General features: G+C 38.7%; 1 protein-coding gene across 3 annotated transcripts in view; it reads left to right on the top strand.

The window, feature by feature from the left end:
- Window positions 1-10,637: 10,637 nt before the first annotated feature.
- The window catches only part of BAZ1A (bromodomain adjacent to zinc finger domain 1A), a 95,603-nt gene continuing 80,501 nt past the window's right edge, over window positions 10,638-25,739 (top strand). For 2 of the 3 annotated variants that reach the window (XM_025870181.2, XM_073895071.1), the window contains exons 1-2: window positions 10,638-10,770; window positions 23,438-23,716. In XM_025870181.2, coding sequence (XP_025725966.1) covers window positions 10,658-10,770; window positions 23,438-23,716 — 392 coding nt within the window. In that variant the 5' untranslated portion in view covers window positions 10,638-10,657. The remainder of the gene's footprint in view (window positions 10,771-23,437; window positions 23,717-25,739) is intronic. The other variant, XM_025870178.2, reaches the window with a different exon arrangement.

Genomic DNA, 25,739 nt, shown 5'->3' with positions numbered 1-25,739 from the left:
CAAGCCACTATCAAGACTACATCTAGTTGTAAAGTTTATATTACTTAGTAGCACACACAAAAAAAGAGTAATAAGGTCATAGGAAGCTCTGAGGAAATCAAAGCGAAGGAAAAAAGTTTTTAAAGATAAGGTGGGCTTGAATATGTTAGCAGCCCAAAATAAAGGAGCAAATGAGGTAGGAGATGATAAAGTTTAATTCATAAATTAGACACAGTAAGAGATTAACTGCAATAAGTCATAATAAAATAAAAAATTATAATAATATACTATAGGGGCGCCTGGGTGGCTCAGTCATTGAGCATCTGCCTTCGGCTCAGGTCATGATCCCAGGGTCCTGGGATCGAGTCCCGCATCGGGCTCCCTGCTCGGCGGGGAGCCTGCTTCTCCCTCTGCCTCTGCCTCTCTCTCTCTCTCTCTCTGACTCTCATGAATAAATAAATAAAACATTTAAAAAAATAATATACTATAATAAAAGTTATGTGTATATGGTCTCTCTCCCTCAAAATATCTTATTATACTGTGTTCACCCATCTTGTGATGATGCGAGATGATAAAATGCTACTTGATGAGGTGAGGTGAGGTGAAAGAGTTTGGTTGGCATTAGGCGACTGTTGAACTTCCAATGATTCATCAGGAAGAGGATCATCTGCTTTTGGGCCGCAGTTGACTGTGGGTAACTGAAACTGTGGAAAGCAGAATTGTGGATTGAGGGGGGCGCCTCCATCAACTTTAGCAGCTTTTGTTATCCTGTTTCTGGAAACTGTTCCTTGATTCTTTTGATTACAGAGCCCAGTCTTCCCTCTATGGGGCATCTCAGCTTTCATGTTCCATATCTAAAATTAAATGCTTCAGCTTCCTCCCAAACCTATTTCTATACCTGGTTACTCCATTTCTGTTAATGATGTTGTTACCTTTATAGTCTCCCAGACCTGAAATTTCTGAGTCATCTCTGACTTTTCCTCTCCTTCCTTAATGTGTCATCAAGTACTGACCTTAAATACTTCCACTGAAATATTTCTCCTGGCTTTTTTTCCTTTCCATCCATTGCCAGGGCAATAATTCAGGCTGTTTTCATTCCGTACTGGTACTTCTATGCCTTCTCAGCTGGTTTCCCTGCCTCCAGGCCTACTCAATCCAGCCAGTCCTACATACCCCACCCAGATTAATCTTTATAAAAGGTCAATTTGGTGAGTCATTCCTCATCTCAAAAACCCTCAAGGCGCTGTGGTAGAGTCCCTAAGGAAACAAGAGGACCCTAGAGAACATCATATTCCAATGAGAATGGGGCAGTTTATGTAGTCAGGAGATGTTGAGTTAGAGGAGGCTTCCCTGAGGAGTGATGAGAGAGGAGAATGGATGCAAGAAAGATGAGATACATCAGGTTTAGGAAATAAGTTGAGGAGGAAGAGGTGATGCCAAGGAAACTCAGGAAAGTTAGAAGGGTTGGAGGAGAACCGGGGGAGAGTGTGTCACAGAGACCAAGGTAGGAGAGGATGTCAAGGAACAGAGTGAATAAGGTGGACTCTTCCCGGGCGAGAGTCCATTGGATTTGGCAATTAGGGTGTCAGAATCAAGAGCAGTTTTAGGGGAGTAGAGGGAGACTATGGACAGTTAAGAAATAAAGAAATAGAAATGAGGGGCATAGGTTTCCTTTTTTAAATGTTGGTTAAGAAAAGATGAGAAACAATGCTGAAGATAAAGAGAGGTGAACTTAAAAATTTCCCCCCAAGGGAAGAGACTTGCACTAGATTATAGCCTAAGGGTAGAGATCTCAGTAGTGGAGAGCTTGATATTAGATAGAGGGAAGATGATTGACTGAGCAAGACCCCCAGGGAGATCGGGGAAGATCAAATCTAATGAAGAGAAAAAAGTCTTTGTCCACTTATAATCATCCTCTTGCTATATACATGATAACTCTTGACTCTATGTATGTCATGGCTGTGTATGGTTAAGGTAATGAGGCATTATGAAATGACTACATGAATTTTTGCAACTTGAAGGGGTAGAACTGGATGAATCATTTCAGAAAACTTAAGGAATTGCTAATAACCTCAGCTTGAAAGAGCTAAATCATTCATTAAAGTTCAAAGGTGTCAGTCACTATTGCCTTGAAAATCAGCTGAGGATTAAGATTATTTTCAGACTGAGAAGTGGATGTATTTTTCTATTGCTGCTCTAACAAATTACCAGAAACTTAGTGATAGGTCAGAAGTCCAACACAGGTCTCACTGGGCAAAAACAGGTGTTGGTGGGCTAGGTTCCTTTCTGGAAGCCTCTAGGGGAGAATCTTCCCTTCCCTCTTCCAGCTTCTAGAGACTACAGAGTTCCTTGGCTTGTGGCCTCTTTTTTTCTATTCCAAACCAGCAACATCTCTCTAGCCTTTCTTCACTTATGTCACCTGTCTCTGACCACACTCACGAAAACTTCACTTTTAAGGACTCAAGTGATTTGATTGGACCCACCTAGATAAGCCAGGAATACCTCCCCATCAAGGTCCTTAACCTTAATCACATCTTTGAATTTCTTTTGCCTTGTAAGATAACACATTCACAGTTTCCAAGGAATAGGCTGTGGGCTTCTTTGGGGCTATTATTCTGCCTACAACACTGGAACTGAGAGTGTGGTCTTTCTTTTAAGAGGGAAATTTGAAATGGGAAAAAGAAAGATGTTTAGTATTTGTATTTTATTCTTGAAATAGGCAAAATGCTTGCTCTGGTAGATAAAATGGTTTCTAGATGTCAGGTACGTAGTGTCTAGATGCTAAGAAGTTATTGAGAAACAGTTTGCTTGTAGCTTAGAGTGAAATTTCAGTTATGCTAAGGAAATAAGAGATCGGTGTTTTGACCTAAACATTTAGACTAGAGAAAATAAGGTAGTAACCTGTCTCCTGGGTCCGAGGTATAATGATGGCAACAGAAATAAAAGGGAGAAAACCCTAAATATGTTCGCTTATAGGACCTGTAGCATTAGAACATGCTTCAGCAGGAATTCTTAGATTAGAATTTAGCGATCTATTCAAAACTGGTGTCTGAATTTTAAGTCTTAATCCTCTTTCTTCAACCATAATTGCCAGGTAGTCTATACATACATAAAATATGGGGTTAGTTAATTGGTGTCAAACTTGCAGTATTTATAATACCATGCTTCAATCACATAAGATAATTGGTTAAAAAAAGATACGGTCCTAAAAAAATTGATATGGTCCTAATTATAAATATTACAAATTGACTATTATAAATATTACTTAAATATTATAAGAAATAGTAATACAAAAGTGAAAGATCATAATACTTTTCTATATTATTTATCCTATTACTATTATACTATTATATTTTGAGGGCCTGCTGTGTTCCAGGCATTGTAGTATATATATATTTTTTTAAGTTCTTTTTTTTTTTAAAGATTTTATTTATTTATTTGAGAGAGAGAGAATGAGAGATAGAGAGCACGAGAGGGAAGAGGGTCAGAGGGAGAAGCAGACTCCCCGCTGAGCAGGGAGCCCGATGCGGGACTCGATCCCGGGACTCCAGGATCATGACCTGAGCCGAAGGCAGTCGCTCAACCAACTGAGCCACCCAGGCGCCCAGTAGTATATATTTTTTAAAAGATTTAAAAAAAGATTTTTTAAATTGTATGGTAATACTTAAAATGATATCTGAGAGTAGGTTATAGCCTGAGCAATAAAGGAAAGGTGAAAGAGAAACAAAATATATTCCAGTATTTTATACTCCAGTATTCACAGAAATTAGTCAGTAAATGAGATGATAAATACTAGTGCAACTTTTATCTGATGGCTAGTTTACAGATAACTAGTTTTAGTTTACAGATAAACTAAAACTTAAAAATTAGTTTTGCAGTTGGTAAAAATAAGAAAAAGAACCCTCCATTTCACATTTTAAAACCTTCTACTTGTTCTTTATATGTCTTTTTAAAAACACTAATAAACTATTTGACTGAACATAGTATGATCTGTAAATTGGTATATAACTAATTATTAACATAAACATTCTAGAGAGACTTTTTTTGGTAACATATAATCTAAATTCTATCTCCACATTAAGATGAAAGCAGTCATCCATCCAACTCTATTTCTTTCACTGTAATCAAATTAAATTTGTATTTTATATATCCATCTAACCATTATTCATCCAACAAAAGTGTGTTGAACTCCTGTCATGGGAAAGGCACTATGCTAGTCCCTGTAAAATATTTAACATAGATATTTGTACTTTTTATTTGCAGTTCTAAACTTATTTCCAATTGTGAGTGAGAGACTTTATTATATTACATCAGCTATCTGTCCCAACCTGCCTCCTTACCATCTAATCTCTGTATCTTACACATTTTTATTCATATTTCTACTGTGAGAAGTCTCTCTTCTATTCCTGTCCCCTGGCAAATCTTCTCCCAGAGGGAACCAGTATGTTATTTTTCTACATATCCTTCCAGATGCATCTTATGCATCAAGAAAATGCATATACATATTAAACTCCCCATACATATATTTCTGTACCTTATCTTTTTTTTTTCAACTCCCTCACTCTTTCTTACATCTGCATACTATTCCATTGTATGGACGCATCGTTTACTTAATTATGGGTATTTCCATTAATTTCAAAATATTTAATTTAATTTTAATATTAGTCTATTCCTAACAAAGCCAAATAGTCTTATATTCAAATATATTTGTGGATATCTTCCTAGAGATGGAACTTGTAAGGTACGTACAAGTATTTACTTGTAATACATTCCTAGAGATGTATTTGTAATTTTGAATAAATATTGTCAATTTGCCCTTCATAGAGGTTGTGCCAGTTTCCCCACAGACTTACCAACAAATGATGGTGATCTTTGCAAATCCGAAGGATGAAAAATGTCATCTCGGTGTAGTTTTAATTTGCATTTATCTTATGATGAGTGAGGTTGAGAATCTTTTTATATATTTTAAAGCCATTTGTATTTCCTTTTCTGTTTCTCTTGGGTTGTTATACAATAAGGCAACAGGAAATTATTTACGTATTAGGGAAATTAGCCCTTTGCAAGTGAGTTGCAAATATGTAATTTTTTCCCAGTTTGATAATTGTCTTACAACTTTGTGGTAGCTTTTGTCATGCAAAAATTTTTAATTTTTATTTTATAGAATTATTTTTATAGATGGGCTTTGTGTTATACTCAGGCTTTCCCCACTCTGAGACAATTTTTAAAATTCTCCATGGAGGGGCGCCTGGGTGGCTCAGTCGTTAATCGTCTGCCTTCGGCTCAGGTCATGATCCCAGGGTCCTGGGTTCAAGCCCCACATCGGGCTCCCTGCTCCGCGGGAAGCCTGCTTCTCCCTCTCCCACTCCCCCTGCTTGTGTTCCCTCTCTGGCCATCTCTCTCTCTGTGTCAAATAAATAAATAAAATCTTTAAAAAAAATAAAAAAAATAAAATTCTCCATGGATTCCTCTAGTACTTTTCTTTTCCTCTAGTACTTTTATGATTAACATACATTCTTAATCATTACAAGTTCTAAATTGTTTAGTGCATAAGATCAAGTTCCCTGTTTCAATTTATATCTGAGCTAGATTACCAAATCAGTCCCATGAAATATAGTAGTCAGGAGCGTGGACTTCAGAGTTGATAATTTGGGTTTTTCTGCTTCTGGGCTGTATGATATTGAGTATGCTACTTAATTAACCTCTCTGAGCCTCAACAGCTTCATCTGTAAAATGGAAATGATAAATAATACTTAGTTTTTTGTGAGAATCACGAGATGATTCATTTAAAGCCCTTAGGTAGGACAATGCTTCACAAGCTACAATCATTCATTAAATGTAAACTATTGTGATAATGATGATGGCCATAGACTATTCTTTCAACTGCTATTACCATCCCATAATTCATGACTTTAATCACAAAGGGTTGAATAAAAAAATGCATCCCAAATTTGCCAACATTACCATGTTAGTATCCAATCGCCTCTAAGCATAGTTCTCAACTTTGGTAGGATATTAGAATCACCTGAGTAGATTTTTCAACTCCCAATGCCTGGGTCCCTACCCCAGGTATTGTTTTAACTGACCTGATGTATGGCTCAGGCATCAGTGTTTTTCAAAAACCCCTCTGGTGATTTCAATGGGCAGCTAAGGTTTAGAACCATTATCCTAACATGAGGCCAGTGGTTTCAGATATTAAGGAAAACATGTTCATTGCTTCTAAAGAACAATACATGGAAATTTTTTGTAAGTCAAATGCCATGAATTAGTGAGGAAGACATTAAGAGAACATAAAGAGTTGAGACTGATGTCAGATACAGATATTGAGGAAAAGAGTAACAAAGTTGAAAATATTCCTTGTATATACTTCTAAGACCTCTTTCTCAGAAGAGCTCAGGGCAACTATACTTAAGTACTTTTAATAACTGCTCCTTAGAGGTAAGGGATATAAAGTGTTTATACTTGTTAGGTGTGTTAACTGAAACAGGGAGATAGGACTGGTCAGCTCTTCAAAGTTAGGATTCTCATTATCCCCATTCTCAAAGATAAATTCTTGGATAATTCTCAAAAATAAATTATTATCTCTGATCATGAGTAATATAGCTTATCCCCTTACACATTTTAACAGTTTGGGAAGGATTTGGAATGGTATTTTAGCTCACTTATAGATACAGTGTGAGATGGGTATACAAGAAAATTAGATATTATCAAATCCAAGGGGAAAAGCAGTGTGGTCTAAACAGACTGGACAGAGTCAAGAGGCCTAGATTTTATTTCCTGAGCTTGAGTTTCCTCAGCTGCAAAATGAGAGAATTAAGAGTTCCCAAACAATTCTTTCAGCTCTAAGTAATTACTGTGTCACCAAGCCACCTAAGTACAGCCTTTCTTAATCAGTCAATAGATGACAGGAAAAGTATTCTAGCTCAAGCTTTTAAAATAGATATTTCGTAGATTTGTCTTGTTTTTACTTACATAAGGCAGTATGCTTTCTCAAATATTAAACTATGTCTTGATGATATTAGGCTAATATATGTCCTGCCTAATTTGCATATTTACATTTTACATTTAAGCAGGGGCAATTGGTGTCTTCACCCAGAGGGATGACTAATAGAGGGTGGGGGGCTGCATCCTGAGACCTGTGAGGAAATGCTGGAACGTGAGCTTTCTGTTGTCTTTCAAATCTTGCGCCGTATAAGATGACTTGATTTGAGACAGATCCTGGGTCCTCCTTCTATACTTTCTTCTAATCTTTTCTACTTCTCTTTTTGCATTATATTACTCATGATCGTTAGTACTCACACGATTCTTGTTTTTGTCTTTCCTGTAAGATGTACATTTTTTAAAAATATTTGATTTATTTGAGAGAGAGTGAGAGAGCGTGAGCAGTGGGAGGGACAAAGGGAGAGGGAGAAGTAGAGAATCCCAAGCAGACTCCATGCTGAGCCCAGAGCCCCGATGCAGGCTCAATCCCACAATCTGGAGATCATAACCTGAGCCGAAACTAAGAGTCTGACGCTTAACCAACTGAGCCATCCAGGCGCCCCAGACTGTACGATTTTTAAGGCCAGGATATATTTATAGTGTATCCCAGGAGCTAGTAGTGTCTTAGCACATAAGAAAAGCCTGATAAATGTTTAATTAAACTGTTAAAAAATTAAATGATTTTAATTTCATTGTTTTCTTTTTTATGTGATACTTTAATTTTCAGTTTACAATATTTCCAATTTTTTGTTACACAAAGTCTTATTTCATGACAGTATCCTTAACTACCTCCTGAAATAGCAATGAGCTTTTCATTCTCTAAAGCCTAGAAGTAGTAATAAAGAAGTAATCATGATACTAAAATATGAAATAAATACTTTAGGTAAGCTTTCAGTAATAAATGTGTAGGATAACTTTAAAAGAAGTATTATTTTGAGGTAACTTAGAAAGGCTATCAATTTGATCAAGTAGTATAAATACACCAAAACTAAACTAATGTTAATTAAAATTTACTAAACTTACATTATTTTGAATTAACAATTAACAACTATATAACATTATTAAATATCACAAATCATTAAGATAAATCCTATGTATGTAACTCAGAGAATTGAGTTATGATGGTATGACTATTGAAATCTGCATATGGTAGTAGGGAAATAGTATTATGATCAAGTAGAATAAAATTTCAATTTTAAATTAGTACTAAAAAGAATCCAATTGTTTAAAAATTTGTATTTAATAAAAATAAAATCAACATTTTTGATCATGATTTTAACAAAATTTTAACACCTTATCAAATAGTGAGCTCAAAGACTCCGGGTGAGGTATGGAAGTGTTGAATCATGATATTGTACACCTGAAATATTACACTGTATGTTAACTAGAATTTAAATTAAAACTAAAAAAAATAGTGAGCTTTAAAAAATACAAATATTATATATTCAGAGAAAATTTCCTCTGTTTTTAGCTTACCAGTTAAGTTGGGATTTTGAATTGTGAGAGTAATGCTTCATTAGCACTTATAAATTTATCCATCCTCCATGATCCTCTTTTGAGATTACCTTTCTGGGTTCTAAATTTTCACCTGGAAAATTAAATACTTTCTAGGTAGGGAATTCTAAATTGTCACTCAAGTACAAGGCCAGTTTAAATGAGTGCATAATTTTTTGGAGAGTTTATCCAGACTAAAGAATATAGTTAGTACTGAGAACATTTCCAAGCCTCTGCAATTTCTATATCCGTACAGTAAGGTGCATTAATTTTACTAATGATTTTTAAAACACTCAAAGTATATTGTGTCTTCCACAAATTTTATTTTGCTAGCTGTCATAAAAGTATCTTGAAAGAAATTAAAAAATTGTAACTTGCAATTTGAATAGATCCCTTACATTTTCTGCTCCAATGTACACATGTACTTAATTTGAAGATGTAAAGATGATCCCACATTGTTTCTATAACTGTGATTTCAGTATTGGTACTTCTGTCCTTCGTTGAACGACCGTTCTTCAAACCTACCGTCTTAATAGATTCATTCTTACATGTTAATCCACAAATAAGCAAATGTCAAGGGCAGTAGCAAAAAAGACCACTTAAAACAAAGCTGGCAAACATTTGGAATTATTTGTAGTTTCAAAAATTCCTTTTAATTCAAAAGTCACATGTACTATGTGCATTAAAATTAGTTTCACAAATGGAAATTGTGGATATGGGAAAGTTGCTTTAGGGGAAATTTCACTAGTAAATCCATAACCTTTAAAATTCTGTATGATTGAATTGAATATTGATACTTTGCAAAATATTTCCAGCGGCGTATTACAAAATTACTTTTTTTTCAAATATTACTTTTTAAAGGTGTGTTTTTTCAGTTTTAAATGTGTGGGGGTCCTACAGGCATGATGACATTTTCTAACATACTTTTTTGGTCTTTTCCTCTGCTAATCTTTGAGTTGCCCTCTTTAAATGTTAACGAGAACTGCTGTCAAGAAAGGTATTTTCTTTTCAAGGAGGATGTTTACACAAGCAAAATATTTTTTTAGACATGAAAATTCTAATTTGGAGTTAAATATCAAAATACTATTTTATTCCTCATTTCTCTTCCCATCTTTAAAATAAAAGTTAAATCTTAATTGGAATCCTTTCCCCACCGTGAAACCAAGCGATGGTGCCAGACTTGAAGATGAAGGCTTTACTTTGTTAGCCATGTGTTTATGAAACCCCAGCGCCTTCCCTAGATCTCTTGGCTGATAATCTCAAACATGGAGGATGCTTCTGATTCTACACAAGGGGTTGCTCCATTAATTAATAATGTAGCTCTCCCAGGCTCTCCGCCGTCTCTTCCTGTATCAGTGACAGGCTGTAAAAGTCATCGAGTAGCCAATAAAAAGGTAGAAGCGAGAAGTGAAAAGCTCCTCCCAACAGCTCTTCCTCCTTCTGAGCCGAAAGTAGATCAGAAACTTCCCAGGAGCTCCGAGAGGCGGGGAAGTGGCGGTGGGACGCGATCCCCCGCGCGGAGCCAGGCCGTGGCAGCGGGAGAAGCGGCGGCTGGCGGCGCGGCGGGGCCGGCGAGAAGCGACCCCCCGGGAGGACAGAGACTCCCCTCGCCGCCTTTGTAGGTGAAAAGGTGGAGAAGTGGCAGTCGGCGTGCTCGCAGGTGAGGGGCTCCGTGTGGTCGTTCGGGAGCCGGCCGGCGCCGGCAGGGAAGTGTAGGCGAGCGGGGGAACAAAGCGGAGCGGCGCCGGGGTCCGCCCGCAGCGAGCTCCTCGCGGCGTCGGGCCGGCCGGCTGCGCGCCAAGCACGTTGCGAGCCCGAGGCGGCGGCGGCGGCGGCGGCGGGCTGGGAGCCGGCGCTGGGGGAGGGGGCCGTCGCCGTTCCCGCACCGCCCGCCCGCGGCGGGGCGTGCGGCCCCATTGTGAGCCGGCAGCCGGGCGTGCGGAGGTGGGGCGCGCTGGGAGGGCAAAGGCGGCGGCTCGGCTGGCTCAATACCCCAGTAGCGGCAGGAGCGACCTCGGCTTCGGTGGCAGCCGCGGGCGCGTCAGTCACACAAAAGGCAGTCGAGCTTCCCCCGGCGCGCGGACTGGCCCACGCCGCCGCCGAGCGCTCCCCACCTTACCGGCTTTCCTTTCCCTCCAATTTTGATAGGGAAGCGGGGCCGACGCGGGCGGCCAAGGGTCCGGGTGAGCCCGCGGGCGGACAGGAGATGCCGCTGCTACACCGAAAGCCGTTTGTGAGACAGAAGCCGCCCGCGGACCTGCGGCCGGACGAGGAAGTTTTCTACTGTAAAGTCACCAACGAGATCTTCCGCCACTACGAGTAAGGGCCGGGCCGGGCGCGGGGGGTGCGAGGGAGTGTGGGGACTCCCTCCCCAGCGTCCTTTTGTCTCTCTCCTTTTCCTCGCCTTGGGCTTCTGGCGGGGCGACTTGAAAGTGACGGCTGACCGCGGGCCCGCGTTTCTCTGTGCCCCGAGCCCGACCCGGTGACTGCGCGGGGTCCCCGGGCGGCGCGACCGGCCGTGGCGCGCGTGGGGAGTGCGGGCCGGGGCCGAGAAAGCTGGGGTCCTCGGCCGGCCGTGGGGACCGCTTCTAGCCGCGGCTGCCGCCCGGCCGCCAAACAGCGGAAACTCCCCGCCTCGCCCCTCCCCGCCTCGGCCACACGCGCACTCCGGGGCCAGTTCCGGGATCCCCGCCCGGCGGCCGAGGGGATCCCCGCTCGGGTCAGTGGCACGGGGCCCCCGTCCCCCGGCCGGGAGAGGGAATCCCCGCCCCCGGGGGCAGGAAACGGCCGGGCTGGGCTCGTCTCCTCGGTCGACAGTGGAGCCTGACGTTGGAGCTGCCTAAGGGAGGGGAGGGGAGGGAGGGAGGGAGGAAGGGAGGGAGCGGAGTTGAGACTCGGGGAAGGAGGGGGCTCCCTGGCGGGCCAGGGGCAGTGGGGCCCGGGACACGAGAGCCTCCACTGGCGGCCTCTCCGTCCGGTGCGGCTAGGCCTCGGAGTGTGCGACGCGAGCTGAGTGCTCTGTCACCACCTCTTCTTGGTGACTAACTCCCTGCCCCGGAGAACTCAGCGTCTCCGCCTCCGGGAGACCTTGGTGAGGAAGAAGTCGGGTTCGGGCGGGGGTGGGGGGGGTGTGGAGAGAAGGGGGAGAGAGCGGGGCACCGGGCGCCCGTAGTTATCACTTTCGCGTAGTACCAAGGGCGGCGGTGGCGGTTGGGGGAGGGGGTTAAGACAAGTTCAACTCCAGCCTCAGCCAGTCTCCTCTTTTTATCCCCCTGCGCATGTGGGCTGCCTGACATGTGCCACTCGCTATTGTTTTGATAAGAATCCGGGAGCTGCTGCCTGTGTAGTTTCAACTACTAAATCCTCAGCACCTCGCCTGGTTTATCCCGAGAGATCCCCTTGTCCTGTGACACCAAATACTGGGGTGTTTTAGAGATGTGTGTTTAAACAGGATCTCCAAGTGAGATCCTGAATTGGTCGATCAATAAAACAGCCTGATCTTCCCTTTTCTTGTGCTTTTTATCCTCTCCGCTCAGAAGGAATCCCTTTGTGGCTTAGAAACCAAATGTTATAGCGACGAAATAAATTGTGTGTAGGAGACACCTTTTCTGAGAGGGGGGCTTGATCGAGGGAGGGCTTTAGGCAAAGGCTGCACCTGTCCGAGAAATGAGCAGTGAGGTTAGAAAAGTCAGTTCCTTTGAGCTTTTAAAGTAAGGCTGCTTTTTCTTCAGCTCCACAGAAAGAGTTACACATAAACTTGTTATATCTGGAGAAGTTTTTCAGCCGACTGTACTTTTAAATAGGAGTGCACATCTTAACTCTGCTCCTGTACAGACTTGTTTTGTTACTCAAATAGAGTTCACTCTTGTAACTACTTAAGTGAATTTGGATTAGGTAACTTGACAAGGATGATGTCTTTTTTTAAGTTTAAATTAAAATCCTCGGTAATAATTCCCAATTTATATTTAAGAATGCCAACAAAATAGAAAACAGGCTTAAGTTTCAAACTTTGTCCCTTCGAATTAAGCAGTCTTATCTGTTTAAGAGACTTTTCTCACGCTAGAAGGGTACATGAATATGGGCTGTATCCTTTTTGAATTAAACTTTTTGTATACTTTGGTTCTTGATGACTTACTATAATCTCCACTAGGATGTGGAGAAATCTGAAAAATTTGAAATACCAAAATAAAGGAAGAGATTTTTGGTATTCCAAACCTACTGCCTTCCACTGATATTAAGGAACTGTGTCCTTTGTAGTCTTATAACACTAATGAATTTTTCTAAATAGTTGGTTTTTTTGTTTTTGTTGTTCTCTCTGTGATGAAGTATGTGGGTTTTTGGAATTTCACAGTTCTGGAAAGGCAGTTGGTTTGGGAGCAAAGATATTTAATCATTTACCCTGAACAAAACAGAGCTACTAGTGTTCGTAGGTATCAATTTTTGTGACTTTGAATTGGCAAAAAAGGAAGAAGACTGACATTTAATTATGTTAAATTTTGGATTACTTTCTCTCTCTTAGATGATTACAGAGAGAGCTTTCGAAAATTGCATTCATGGTGTATGGTATACGGTGATCCTTAGTATTATGGTAATCTGACCCTTGGCACAAGTCTGGGAGAAGGAAACCTCTGTTTTCACTCATTCATTAAATCACCAATTGGTTTATGTGAATTTGTTTGAAGATTACCCTTTAAGTGCATTATATGAATATTTGTCTTTTGTAGGAGTGTGAAGACCCCTATGCTCATCTATTTGCTCAGGTTTTGATTTCTCCAATATAACCTTTTTAACCTTAATCAATCTCAAAGAGATTTTCTACACCTCCCTGCCTTGTTCCCTTTGCAACACAATGCAAAGTAAATTTTCCCTTTGATTCTGGATCTTAGAAGTTGCCAGTGACCTTTTAATTGTTAGTTTTCTGTTTTTATCTATGTGATATAATAGCCTAACACTTTCTCCTTTGTCCTAGGCAGAAATGATCATCTCTCCATTTTGTCTAGTGTAAGATGGTAGTTATTGCATGGTAATGCAATACATTTGTTGCCTCAAATTTTCTCTTTTCCTAGACGCTGAATTTTTTGAGAAAGGGACTGTGACCAGGATGGATCCTTAGCGATTATACAGTACAAACTCCTTTTTCTGTTTGTTTGAACTACATGCTCTTTAACTAATTGCTAACTCTTGTTCGACCTGCTTTCCATAAGTAAAGAAGACTCGTTAAAAATAGCACATTAACTGTAGGCAAATGCGTAAGCTAAAGCATAAAAGAATAAACTGGACCAGTTTTTTGTGTTACACACAAAAATAAACTCAAAATGAATTAAAGACTTTAACGTAAGTTTTGAAACCATAAAACTCCTAAGCGGTAAGCTCCTTGACATAGTTCTTGGCGATGATTTTTTTAATCTAACACTGAAAGCAAAAGCAACAAGAGCAAATATAAACAAGTGGGACCATATGAAACTAAAAAGTTTCTGCAGAGAAAAGGAAAACATCAAAACAAAAAGGTGACCTACTGACTTGGGAGAAAATATTTGCAAATTATGTATCCAATTGGGGCTACTATTCAAATTATAAAGAACTCATACAACTCAATAGCAAAATAAAAAAAACAACTAAAACATGGGCAGAAGATCTGAATAGCTATTTTTCTAAAGGAGACATATAGATGGCTAACAGGAACATGAGAAGACGCTATACATCCTTAATCATCAGGGAAATGCAAATCAGAACCCCAGTGAGATCCCGCCCCACACCTGTTAGAATGGCTGTTATCAAAAAGACTAGCATAAGAGTTGCTGCCTAGGATGTGAAGAAAAGTGAACTCTTCTGCACTGTTGATGGAAACATAAATTGGTGCAGCCACCCTGGAAGACAGTATGGAAGTGCCTCAAGAACTTAAAAAAATAGAACTACCAAATGATCCAACAACTCTGTTTCTGGGTGTTTATCCAAATTTTAAAAACCACTAATTTGAAATTATATATGCACTCCCGTGTTCATTGCAGCATTGCGTACAATAGCCAAAATATGGAAACACCCTAAGTGTTTATCAGTGGATGAATGGATAAAGAAATTGTGGTGGATATACAAAGGAATATTACTCAGCCATTAAAAAAAAATGAAATCTTGCCATTTGGGACAAAATGGATTGACCTTGAAGTCATTATCCTAAATAAAGTAAGTCAGACAGAAAGGGAAAATACCAACAATCTCTCTTATATGTGGAATCTAGGGGAAAAAAATGTTAAGAAAAATACTAAGCTCACAAAAAAAACCCTCAATTCTATAGGCAGTGATGTTGTAATACCAGTGTTACGGGATAGATGGTAGCTACACATGTAGTGAATATAGCATAATGTTTAAGCTTGTCAAATCACTAAGTTGTACACCTGAAACTAATGTAACATTGTATGTCAGCTGTACTTTATTTTTTTTTTAGATTTTATTTATTTATTTGAGAGAGAGAATGAGCTAGAGAGAGAGCACATGAGAGGGGGGAGGGTCGGAGAAGCAGACTCCCTGCTGAGCAGGGAGCCGGATGTGGGACTCGATCCCAGGACTCCAGGATCATGACCTGAGCCAAAGGCAGTTGCTTAACCAACTGAGCCACCCAGGCACCCCTGTCAGCTATACTTTAAAAAAGATTTTATTCCCCCACCCCCCTCCAAAACCACACACACACACACACACACACACACACAAACTAAGCTCATAGGCAAAGAGAGCAGAATAAAGCATGTGCTTTAATCTCTTAGATAAGATAAAAATTTATTCTGTAATTTGGTTAGCTGACAGTTTTTTATTTATTTATTTATTTAGGACTGTGGATTGTTAAAAAATGGAGCAGTCAGGTCTGAATACTAGGAATTCTAGAGTGGGGGGATAAGGAAGGTGGTTTGTTGTATTACTGAATGACTTCATTTCCCAAATAAAATAACTTATTTTTTTAGCCACTTAGACCCCTGGAATTGGAATGTTTTTACCATCTTCGAGTGAGTTATACTTTTCATACAAAATGTAGGAACCTCTTCATTACTTATAGGCCGGCTTATGTTTCAGCCAGGCTTTCTAGTGAAAGGTGTTTAATCTGATTTTCATAGTTAATCAGCTCCTCATTTGTTAATTCAAGCCTTTCAATAGCCCTCTTTTACAGATAAGGAAACCGGATTTGGTGTAAAGAGAGTAAGTCTGAGATCAGTGTCGAAAACCACCTATCTAGCAGTTGGTGACCCTGGACTTTTCACTCACATACCTAAGACTCTAGAGTTAATGTTCTTATTTACTATGCACATGGTACATATTATGGAGAATTTTTCCTAATATTTGTTGAAGCTTGCAGAAACATGCACCAAGAACATAGGGCACTGCTTTGAATCAAGCTCACTTCCTAGATCTTTGGGTAGGCACCACTCTGTTGTCTGCCCAGACATTTGACTTCTTTACTATGTCCCCAATGATTAAGCTCTAGATATTAAATACACAAACTAGAATGCCATTGGTTTACAGTCAGGAAAAATGTCTTTCATACAGACCAGTTCTCATACTGATAATTAGGTATGTGTGAAATCTAATTATTATCTGAAGGCCATTTGATGAGCATGGAATTTTTAAGGAAAATCAGATAATCTTCATAGCTAGTGTCTTCAAATTAGGTTTTCAGCTCCTCTTTAGGAATAAGTCTGCTACATGATCCCAATGTTTGGGCCTATGAGTCTTTTTTTCTTAGATGGTGTAGCAGAGATTCCTAAATGCCTTTCCTTTAATTTTTATCCACTTAGTAGGCTACCATGTTTTGTGTTAATACACTCTTTCTTCAGACAGAATATGTCTTAACAGTTATTGTGTAACGAGCCATCCTAAAACTTACTGGTTCAAAATAATCATCCATTTTATTTGCTCACTGTTCTGTGGATTGCCAATGTGGTTTCTCCTGGCCTGTGTGCTCACTCATTTAGCTATAGTTAGCTAGAGGCTAGGCTGAGGCTGGATAGAGTAAGAGGTAGCCTCAGTCATATGTCAGGGACCTCAGCTGGGATGGCTTTTCTTTCTTTCATGTGTATGTGTTACCTTTTTTTCCGTAGCTTTATTGAAGTATAACATAACAATAGATTTGTAAGGTATTTAAAGTGTACAATGTGAGGGGCGCCTGGGTAGCTCAGTGGTTAAGCGTCTGCCTTCAGCTCGAGTCATGATCCCCCGCATTGGGCTCCCTGCTCTGCGGGAAGCCTGCTTCTCCCTCTTCCACTCCCCCTGCTTGTGTTCCCTCTCTCACTGTCTCTCTCTCTGTCAAATAAATAAATAAATAAAATCTTTTAAAAAATAAAGTGTATAATGTGATATATTAATACTGAGATGGCTTTTCTTAATCATGTGGTTTTTCATCCTCAGAAGACTAACATGGGCTGCTTTAGGTGCTGGTCTCAGGGTTCCAAGAGGGTGAGAGCAGAAGTCTGTCAATGTCATTTCTGTATTATGTTGGTCAAAGCCAATCTCAAGGCTAGCCCTATTAAAGAGGTGGTAAAATAAACTATCTTCTTGTGAGAAACAAGTATCAATTATGTTGCTAAGGAGCCTCCATACCTTCAGCTCTCTTTGGAGAAGGTCTACCACTGAGCAACTGGTAAGATTTTATGCCTGGTCTTCCTGATTGGATTTTGGGAGTCCATTGGTAATCTCTCTGCAGTTAATCCCTCTTGGCTACCCTTCTTCCCAATGCCAAACTTTTTTTTCCAAAAATGCTCAAGTCTTTCATGAGTTCCTCTGACAATGTTCCTCTATCACACTGGTTATTCTATGTATTTTTCTAGGATCTCTTTGCAAATATGGTACCTGAACAGTTAGAATTGATGCTATTTATTGAGTGTACATATACTGGGCATACAATATTATTATCTTACTTAATTTTCATATTAACTATTCATGGAAGATATCCCCATTTTATAGAGGGGAACCAGGTTCAATGAAGTTGTGTAATTTACCCAAAGACACATTCTACAAGTGGTAAACTGAGATTCAGACACTTTTCTTTCCTTCACATTCATATGTATACTTTCTCTGTTTAGATACACATAAAAATAAATGTGGGCTGCCGATGAAGAGTATGTTTGTTCATTACTCTTGACAATATGCTTTGGAGAGTCTGGAGATACTGAGATAATTTGTCCCTCTAGTGAGGAATGAATGTATAACACAATGGCATAAATCACGTGTGCTATGGAGCCTGTGTAATGGGACCATAGATAATGGAGCTGATAACTGCTGGGGAGTTGAGGAAGCGCTGGAATAAGGAGAGAACATCTGAGTTGGGTCCTGAAAGATGGAGCTATCAAGATACCGAATGGAGGGGCACCTGGGTAGCTCAGTCGTTAAGCGTCTGCCTCAGCTCAGGTCATGGTCCCAGGGTCCTGGGATTGAGCCCCACGTCAGGCTCCCTGCTCAGCAAGGAGCCTGCTTCTCCCTCTCCCACTACCCCTACTTGTGTTCCCTCTCACTTTGTCTCTCTCTGTCAAATAAATAAATAAAATATTAAAAAAAAAACCAGAATGGAGAAAAAGGGCATTCTAACCAGAGGATGCTCTAAAGAATACTTTTTAAGCTGAGGAAACTATAGAAAGGCATAGAAGTATGAATTTGCAGTTTCCCTTAAAATTTGCCTTTTTTACATTCATTGTTAAGCTAAGACTTTTGTTAAGCTACTATAATGTTTTACTTTTGTTGATTTCTATTTAGGGTTTTTTAGTCTCTAGATTTAAAAAATCTTCATTGCTATCCCCCACCTTAGGGTCATCTGCAGATTTTAGGAACCTGCCTTATATGTCATTATCTAAGTCTGAGGCAGCACTAAGTAAAGTGCAAAGTAATACGTCTTTAATGGTTTTTAAAATTAATATATTTTTAATTAATGTAACTTTCCTTCTGACCATTTATGAATAAATGTAATAAATGTAATTTTCATCTAGCTGATTTTTCTCTAAATAACATTAGGCATGTTAAGTCAGCCATGCCCAAGATCTCCTAACCTGCTCTATAGAGTTTAGTGATTCATCACTTCAATACAACACCCAGTGCTCAGCACAAGTGCCCTCCTTTTTTTTTTTTTTTTAAGATTTTATTTATTTATTTGACAGAGAGAGACACAGCGAGAGAGGGAACACAAGCAGGGGGGTGGGAGAGGGAGAAGCAGGCTTCCCGCTGAGCAGGGAGCCCGCTGCAGGGCTCCATCCCAGGAACCTGGGATCATGACCTGAGCCGAAAGCAGACGCTTAACGACTGAGCGACCCAGGCTCCCCCACAAGTGCCCTCCTTAATACCCATCACCCATATAACCCAGCCTCCTGCCCGCCTCCCTTCCAGCAACCTCTCAGTTTGTTCTCTGTAGTTAAGAGTTAAAACTGGTTTGCTTGTCTCTTTTTTCCCCCCATGTTCATTTGTTTTGTTTCTTAAATTCCACATAGGAGTGGAATCATGGTATTTGTCTTTCTCTGACTTATTTTGCTTAGCATACTATAGTTCCATCCACGTTGTTGCAAATGGCAAGATTTCATTCCTTTTTACGGATGAGTAATATTCCAGTGTATGTGTGTATACCACATCTTCTTTATCCATTCATCAGTTCATGGACATTTGGGTTCTTTCCATGATTTGGCTATTATTGATAAGTCTGCTATAAACATCAGTCATGTATCCCTTCAAATCAATATTTTTGTATCCCTTGGGTAAATACCTAGTAGTGCAATTGCTGGGTCATGGGGTAGTTTTTTAGGAACCTCCATACTGTTCTCCAGAGTGGCTGCCTCAGTTTGCATTCCCACCAACAGTGCAAGAAGGTTCCCCTTTCTCCACATGCCTGCCAACATCTGTTGTTTACGGTGTTTTTAATTTTAGCCATTCTGTATGTCATGTCATTCTTAATCTTATTCTAGTAGATTTTTAGTTTTCCAAATAACCCTGTAAGTTAACAGTATGTTGCCCTTTGATCCTTAGTTTGTTCCCCAGAGTGTTGGTTGACTTTATGTTAATTAAAGGTGTGTTCTTGCTGGCAGTCGAGCTGGTAACTCAGAAGCAATTTTTTTCTTAAGAAATAATGATAAAGAGCAGGTCATCAAACTTTTTCTTAAAGGGCCAAATAAAATCAAATTTTAGACTTTGTAGGCAGTGGTGTCTCCTGTACATACTGAACTCCATAGGACATAGTGAGAGAGCAATACATAGACAATACCTAAAGGTATGGGTGTGGTTGTGTTCCAGTAAAACTACAAAAACAGGTGGAAGGCTAGATTTGGCCTCCAGGCCAGTAGTATACTCATCTCTGGTAAAGAAGATAGTTGAAGGAATATAGTAATAAATTGGACACATAATCTATATTAGCCTAAACATATTCATATAAAACAGTATTTTGTTTTTTAAAAATTTTGTTCACAATAGTAAAATGTACTTCTTGTAAAATTTTCATGATCTTATATTCTTATAGAAATTGAGGAGGCACTGTTACCTACCCCCTAGAGTTCACTATTGTTAACAAAATCCTACATATTTGAATGTGTATGGCAAATGGATGAAGAGCAGAATTACAGAAGTGTGAGAAAGTGAAGGTATAAAATGTTAGAGATAGTGCCATGCTGGTAGGAGATAATGAATCAGGAGAAATATATTCCTTCGGCCTTTTTGCTTGCTTGTTTTTTTTGTTTTTGTTTTTCTTTTCTTTTTTTTTTTTTTTTGCTTGCTTGCTTGCTTTAAAATGGCCATGTCCTTGTCTCCCTCCTCCTGAGGGTAGATCTTTGTACACAGCAGGGCTATAATGTAACAACTTTGCAGGGTAGATAGACACAAGGGAAACAAACAGTACAAACATGTTGCAAGAGGAGGTGGAAACCTGGGTATAGAAGAAGAGCCATATGTACAACAATGGTTACTGACTATCTTATTTTTCTGCGTTGTAACACATGTTTAATGGAGGTTTGTGGCACTTGTGCCATTGCTCTTTGGTATTTTGAACAATGTCAACACATCTAAATAGTGCATCTATCTACTTATTGCATCTAAGTATAAAGTCTGTCTCCCTGACATGGCATGAAATACCCTAGGCTATCAAATACCAAATCACTATGGTTAGAGCCGTGCTGTCCAACACCAGAGCCATTACTTGGCCCCAGGGGTTATTAAGAACTCGAAATGTGACTAATCAAAATTAAGATGGGCAATAAAGGTAAAATACATACTGGAATCTGAATACTTAGTACCCCCCCCAAATTTAAAATGTTTATTAAAGAATTTAAAATTGATCACATACTGAAATAAAGCATGTGGGGATGTACTGGGTTAAATTTAAATAAAATATGTAAAAGTAGTTAATATATAAAATTAGTGTTTCTCTTTAAACTTTATTTATTTATTTTTTTAATATTTTATTTCTTTATTTGAGAGAGCATGAGAGGGGGGAGGGTCAGAGGGAAAAGTAGACTCCCTGCTGAGCAGGGAGCCCAATGTGGGACTCGATCCTGGGACTCCAGGATCATGACCTGAGCCAAAGGCAGTCGCTTACCCAGGCGCCCTCTTCGAAATTTTTTTAATATGGCTACTAGAAAATTTAAAATTACATGTGTGGCTAGTATTTTATTTCTGTTAGCACTGGTTTAGAGACTAGTTAATGTAAATTTGAAATATATTTTTCTTAAACAGCATTAAATATAGTTTAAACTATCAGAAATATACCTCACATACACCATGCGCTGATTCTGTGTTGGCTTGTTAACCTAAGTATTACAGATACGTTTGTCCCAATAATAAAAAGTCTTAAAACTTTTACAAAGCTTTCTAGTGAACTGCAGTTTTAGGCAGTAAAACTTAAGACCTCTTTCAAGATCCATCCATTCTTTCATTTTACTCTGCACCATTGATGACCACTTACTGGGTATATCTGTTGTCAGTCTCTTAGCTAATAAATTGTCTATCTGGTATAGATTTTCTTGTTTATGAGAACCATATTACATTCATCATTTCTCTTTCTGGTATTTCTCCCTACAACCCTACTTTTCCTTTATTACCTAACTCTTAATACCACTTCCTCCAAAAAACTGTTCTAGTATTTCTTGATCATTTTTGCCTGTCTCTCCTTCCCTTCTTCTCAACTCCCAAAGGATATCTACCTATCTTTTAATCACTTTGTAATTTTAATTTTAATGATATACATCCATTATCTCCTCTACTGAAAGGTACTACTCAAAGGATCTTTGTACTGAATTAGGCTTATGTAGCTTGGCATGTGCATCTACCTCTGTAGATCTCATTTATGTTAGGATATGATTAATTTCTCTATTTCCATAGATTTCATTTTTGTTTTTGTTGTTCTACAGATGAATATACAAATGAAACTATGTTAAAGTACACCAAAGTATAGAGGAAGGAAAGACATTTACCCCATATCTTACCACTTAGTGGCAACCATTATTACCCTTTTTGTGTACGTCTAACATTTTCTAAAATTTGTTGATTATAAAAATAATACAAGTACATGCTCATTATACAAATTCAAGCAATATAGACATATTCAGAATAACAGATTTTCCTTTTCCTTCCTTTGCAGTCCTTCCCTTTCTCTATAGGGAACATCTGTTTATAGTATTTGTATAAGTACACATTTTTGTTATTCTAATTAATGAACATGGGATTGTGTTATTCAGTGATTTGAGTTTTTTCTATTTAATGTACCTTAGAAATCTTTCCATATTATGGATCTCTTGCATTTTAAAAGTGACTGGATAGAATTTTTGAAAAGAAATAAATGCTCATATTAAGAAATTCCAACAGTGCAGAAAAGCACTCAGTATAATGGTCCCCCAGGCCCATCCCTACTCTGTAGCTATTGCCTTGTTTTTTGTATAACATTCTAGAAATCTTTTATGCTTCTTAGGCTATCTTTCTTTTCCTGCCTTCCTTTCTTTTTCTCTCTTTAAAGTGGGACCATATTATATATATTGTTTTGGTAAGGTTTTACTTTCAAAAATATAGGAGGAAATCAAACTGGAAAGTGGTTTTTTTTTTTCCTGTGAGCATGTTAAGAACTCTCATACTTTTTAATGCCTATGATTTTTCATTATATGAAGTACTGTAATTTACCTAAACTTTGTCATCATTAGATGCTTAGATTTGCCAGTTTTTCACTATTATGTTAGAGCTTTTTATTTATTTATTTTTTTTTTTAAAGATTTTATTTATTTATTTGAGAGAGAGAATGAGAGATAGAGAGCACGAGAGGGAAGAGGGTCAGAGGGAGAAGCAGACTCCCTGCTGAGCAGGGAGCCTGATGTGGGACTCGATCCCGGGACTCCAGGATCATGACCTGAGCCGAAGGCAGTCGCTTAACCAACTGAGCCACCCAGGCGCCCTATGTTAGAGCTTTTTAAAGTTCATACTTAAGGGGCGCCTGGGTGGCTCAGTAGTTGGGCATCTGCCTTCGGCTCAGGTCATGATCCCAGGGTCCTGGGATCAAGCCCCTCATCGGGCTCCCTGCTCCACAGAAAGCCTGCTTCTCTCTCTCCCACTCCCCCTGCTTGTGTTCCCTCTCTCGCTGTGTCTCTCTCTGTCAAATAAATAAATAAAATCTTAAATAAATAAATAAAGTTCATACCTAAGTGCTTAAATTGTCCCTAGTGTTTTGGCTGCTTTGGAACAAAATTTTGAAGATTAGAAGAAAAAAGAAAGGTTGAGTTTATTTTCAATTTCACTCCCAATTTCAGAAGTGATGGAAATTAAAATCCAATTTTAGCTGAATGTACCTTAAAATTGCAAAATATAAATGTCTAGTTTAAATATACTTTTTCTTAGGTTTGTATTAGTGTGTAAGTTGACCAGTTAATAAATCCTTCCTTGTTCTATGATTCTATATAAAATTTTGCAATGAGGACACAATCCTTTATCAGCTTTTAATGTAAAATTTGTGAAATGATAGGTAATGAATGGATTTTTGTTTTTGTTTTTTAATCAGTGACTTTTTTGAACGAACCATTCTGTGCAACAGTCTTGTGTGGAGTTGTGCTGTGACGGGTAGACCTGGACTGACCTATCAGGAAGCACTTGAGTCAGAAAAAAAAGCAAGACAGAATCTTCAGAGTTTTCCAGAACCACTAATTATTCCAGTTTTATACTTGACCAACCTTACCCATCGTTCACGCTTACATGAAATTTGTGATGATATTTTTGCATATGTCAAGGATCGCTATTTTGTTGAAGAAACCGTGGAAGTCATTAGGAACAATGGTGCAAGGTAAAGTACTTTTTAATTTTTTCTTTCGTTACGCATACATTCACATTACTTAAAATTCAAAGTACACAAAAAGGTAAACTGAGGAAAGCTTCCCTTCTCTCCTCCCACTACTCTCTCACTCTCCCCACAGACAGCCCTAATGTTAGTATATTTTTCCCAAGTTTATATCTATACAGACCACCAAAGACAAATACCTATGCATAGGTATTTGTACACATGTGTGCATGTGCACACACAGTCTCCCATCCCTTTTAATGCCAAAGGTAACATACTTGATACCTTTTTCATTTAAAATATCTTGAAGATCAGTCCATTGCTTTATGAACCGCCTTTCTTCTCTTTTTTGTTTATTGTATAGTAAGTTCCATTGTATGGAAATTGCATCTTTATTTCCAAGTTAAAAAAAAAAAACCTTAAAGATACCTATTTTGTCCTCATTATGTTACCTGATAGTTTAAATATGCGTGTATTTCTTGCTGGGTTTTAGTAGTTCCTCTGATAATATGAGGACTGAATTTTATATTCTCCACTGAGTTCTCTCTTACCCAGCTCTTCAAGAAAAAAATGAATTTTTCATATGCAAAAATTTTAAATGGCATTAAGTTAAAAATTATTACTGCTTTCCTAAAGTCTTAAGTATTTGTAATTGGCTAGTCACTAATATTTATCATAATAATCTTTATTTGCATTAAAACTTTTTATAGCCTCTTGGAATTATATGTAGTATCCTGTGTTCTTTCACTTACTGTATTGTTTTCAAAGTTTATCCACATTGTAGCATGTATCAGTACTTTATTTTTATTGATAAATTCTACTTTATGGATCTATCACATTCTGTGACAGACATTTAGGTTGTTCCCACGTTTTGGCTATTATAAATAATTTTGTTACAGGCATGCATGTACAAGTTTTTGTGTGAACGTATGTTTTTAGTTATCTTGGGTATATACCTAGAGGTAGAATTGCTAAGTCATATGGTAACACTATATTTAGCGTTTGAAGAACCTCCAAACTTCCAGAGCAACTGCATCATTTTACATTCCCACTGGCAGTGTATGAGAGTTGCAGTTTCTCCACATCCTCACCAAGACATATCTATGGACAGTTTGTTGTTGTCCATCTTTTTTATTTTGCCATCCTTGTGGGTGTGGAATGGTATCTTTTGGTAATTTTCATTTACATTTCCCTAATGACCGTCAAGCATCCTTTCATGTGCTTACTGATCATTTATATATCTTCTTTGGAGAAATGTTTGTTCTGGTCCTTTGCCCATTTTTAAATTGGGTTATTTATCTTTTCTTTACTGAGTTGTAAGAGTTCTTTGTGTTTTTGGATACAATCCCTTATATGATTTGCAAATATTTGCTTCCATTTATGAGTTGTCTTTTCACTTTCTGGATGGTACCATTTCTAGTACCATCTCCCTTTGCTTTTAATTTTTGTTCCTACTTATTAATAGCATATACCTTTTGTTTCAATCTCTGGTAGTACCTACCAATGGTCCTAAAGACTGCTTCATCCACCAGAATTAGATTTACTGGAAAGAGCATGCTGAATTACAGAGAAATGCAATAGAGGCCATTCTTAAGTTGAATTAGTCAGTATAGGTACTCTGGATCTTCTCACCCCAGTGTTCTTTTCTTATTGTCTCATTTACCTTTAGGTTTTCCTTCCCTCTTCCTTGTTGCGTTTTACAAATATAGGTTAGGTGCTTCCCTCCTTACCAAGACTTTCTGTTTTGGAAATAAGCAGTCAGCTAACAGATTCTTCTAGAGATCCTTTGTCACTGGTATGGTAGAATAGCAAAGAGAACACCAGACTACTTGACTGAGGCAACAGTTGAGCTCTTTACCCTCCCAGTCCTTATTACCACCCAGCTTGCCTGCCGGTTGTGTAGACATTTGTTCTCTACTACTTCCTTAGAGCCTACAGAAGTGAGAGAATCAGTGGTCTTATGTAAAGAACACTAAACTAGGATATTATATTATATTATATTATATTATATTATATTATATTATATTAT

Source organism: Callorhinus ursinus, unplaced genomic scaffold, assembly GCF_003265705.2.
Source record: "Callorhinus ursinus isolate GAN/ISIS: 27379988/994484 unplaced genomic scaffold, GSC_fseal_2.0 scaffold8, whole genome shotgun sequence".
NCBI classification, from domain to species: Eukaryota; Metazoa; Chordata; class Mammalia; order Carnivora; family Otariidae; genus Callorhinus; species Callorhinus ursinus.
This window is presented reverse-complemented; position numbering and strand designations above follow the sequence as displayed.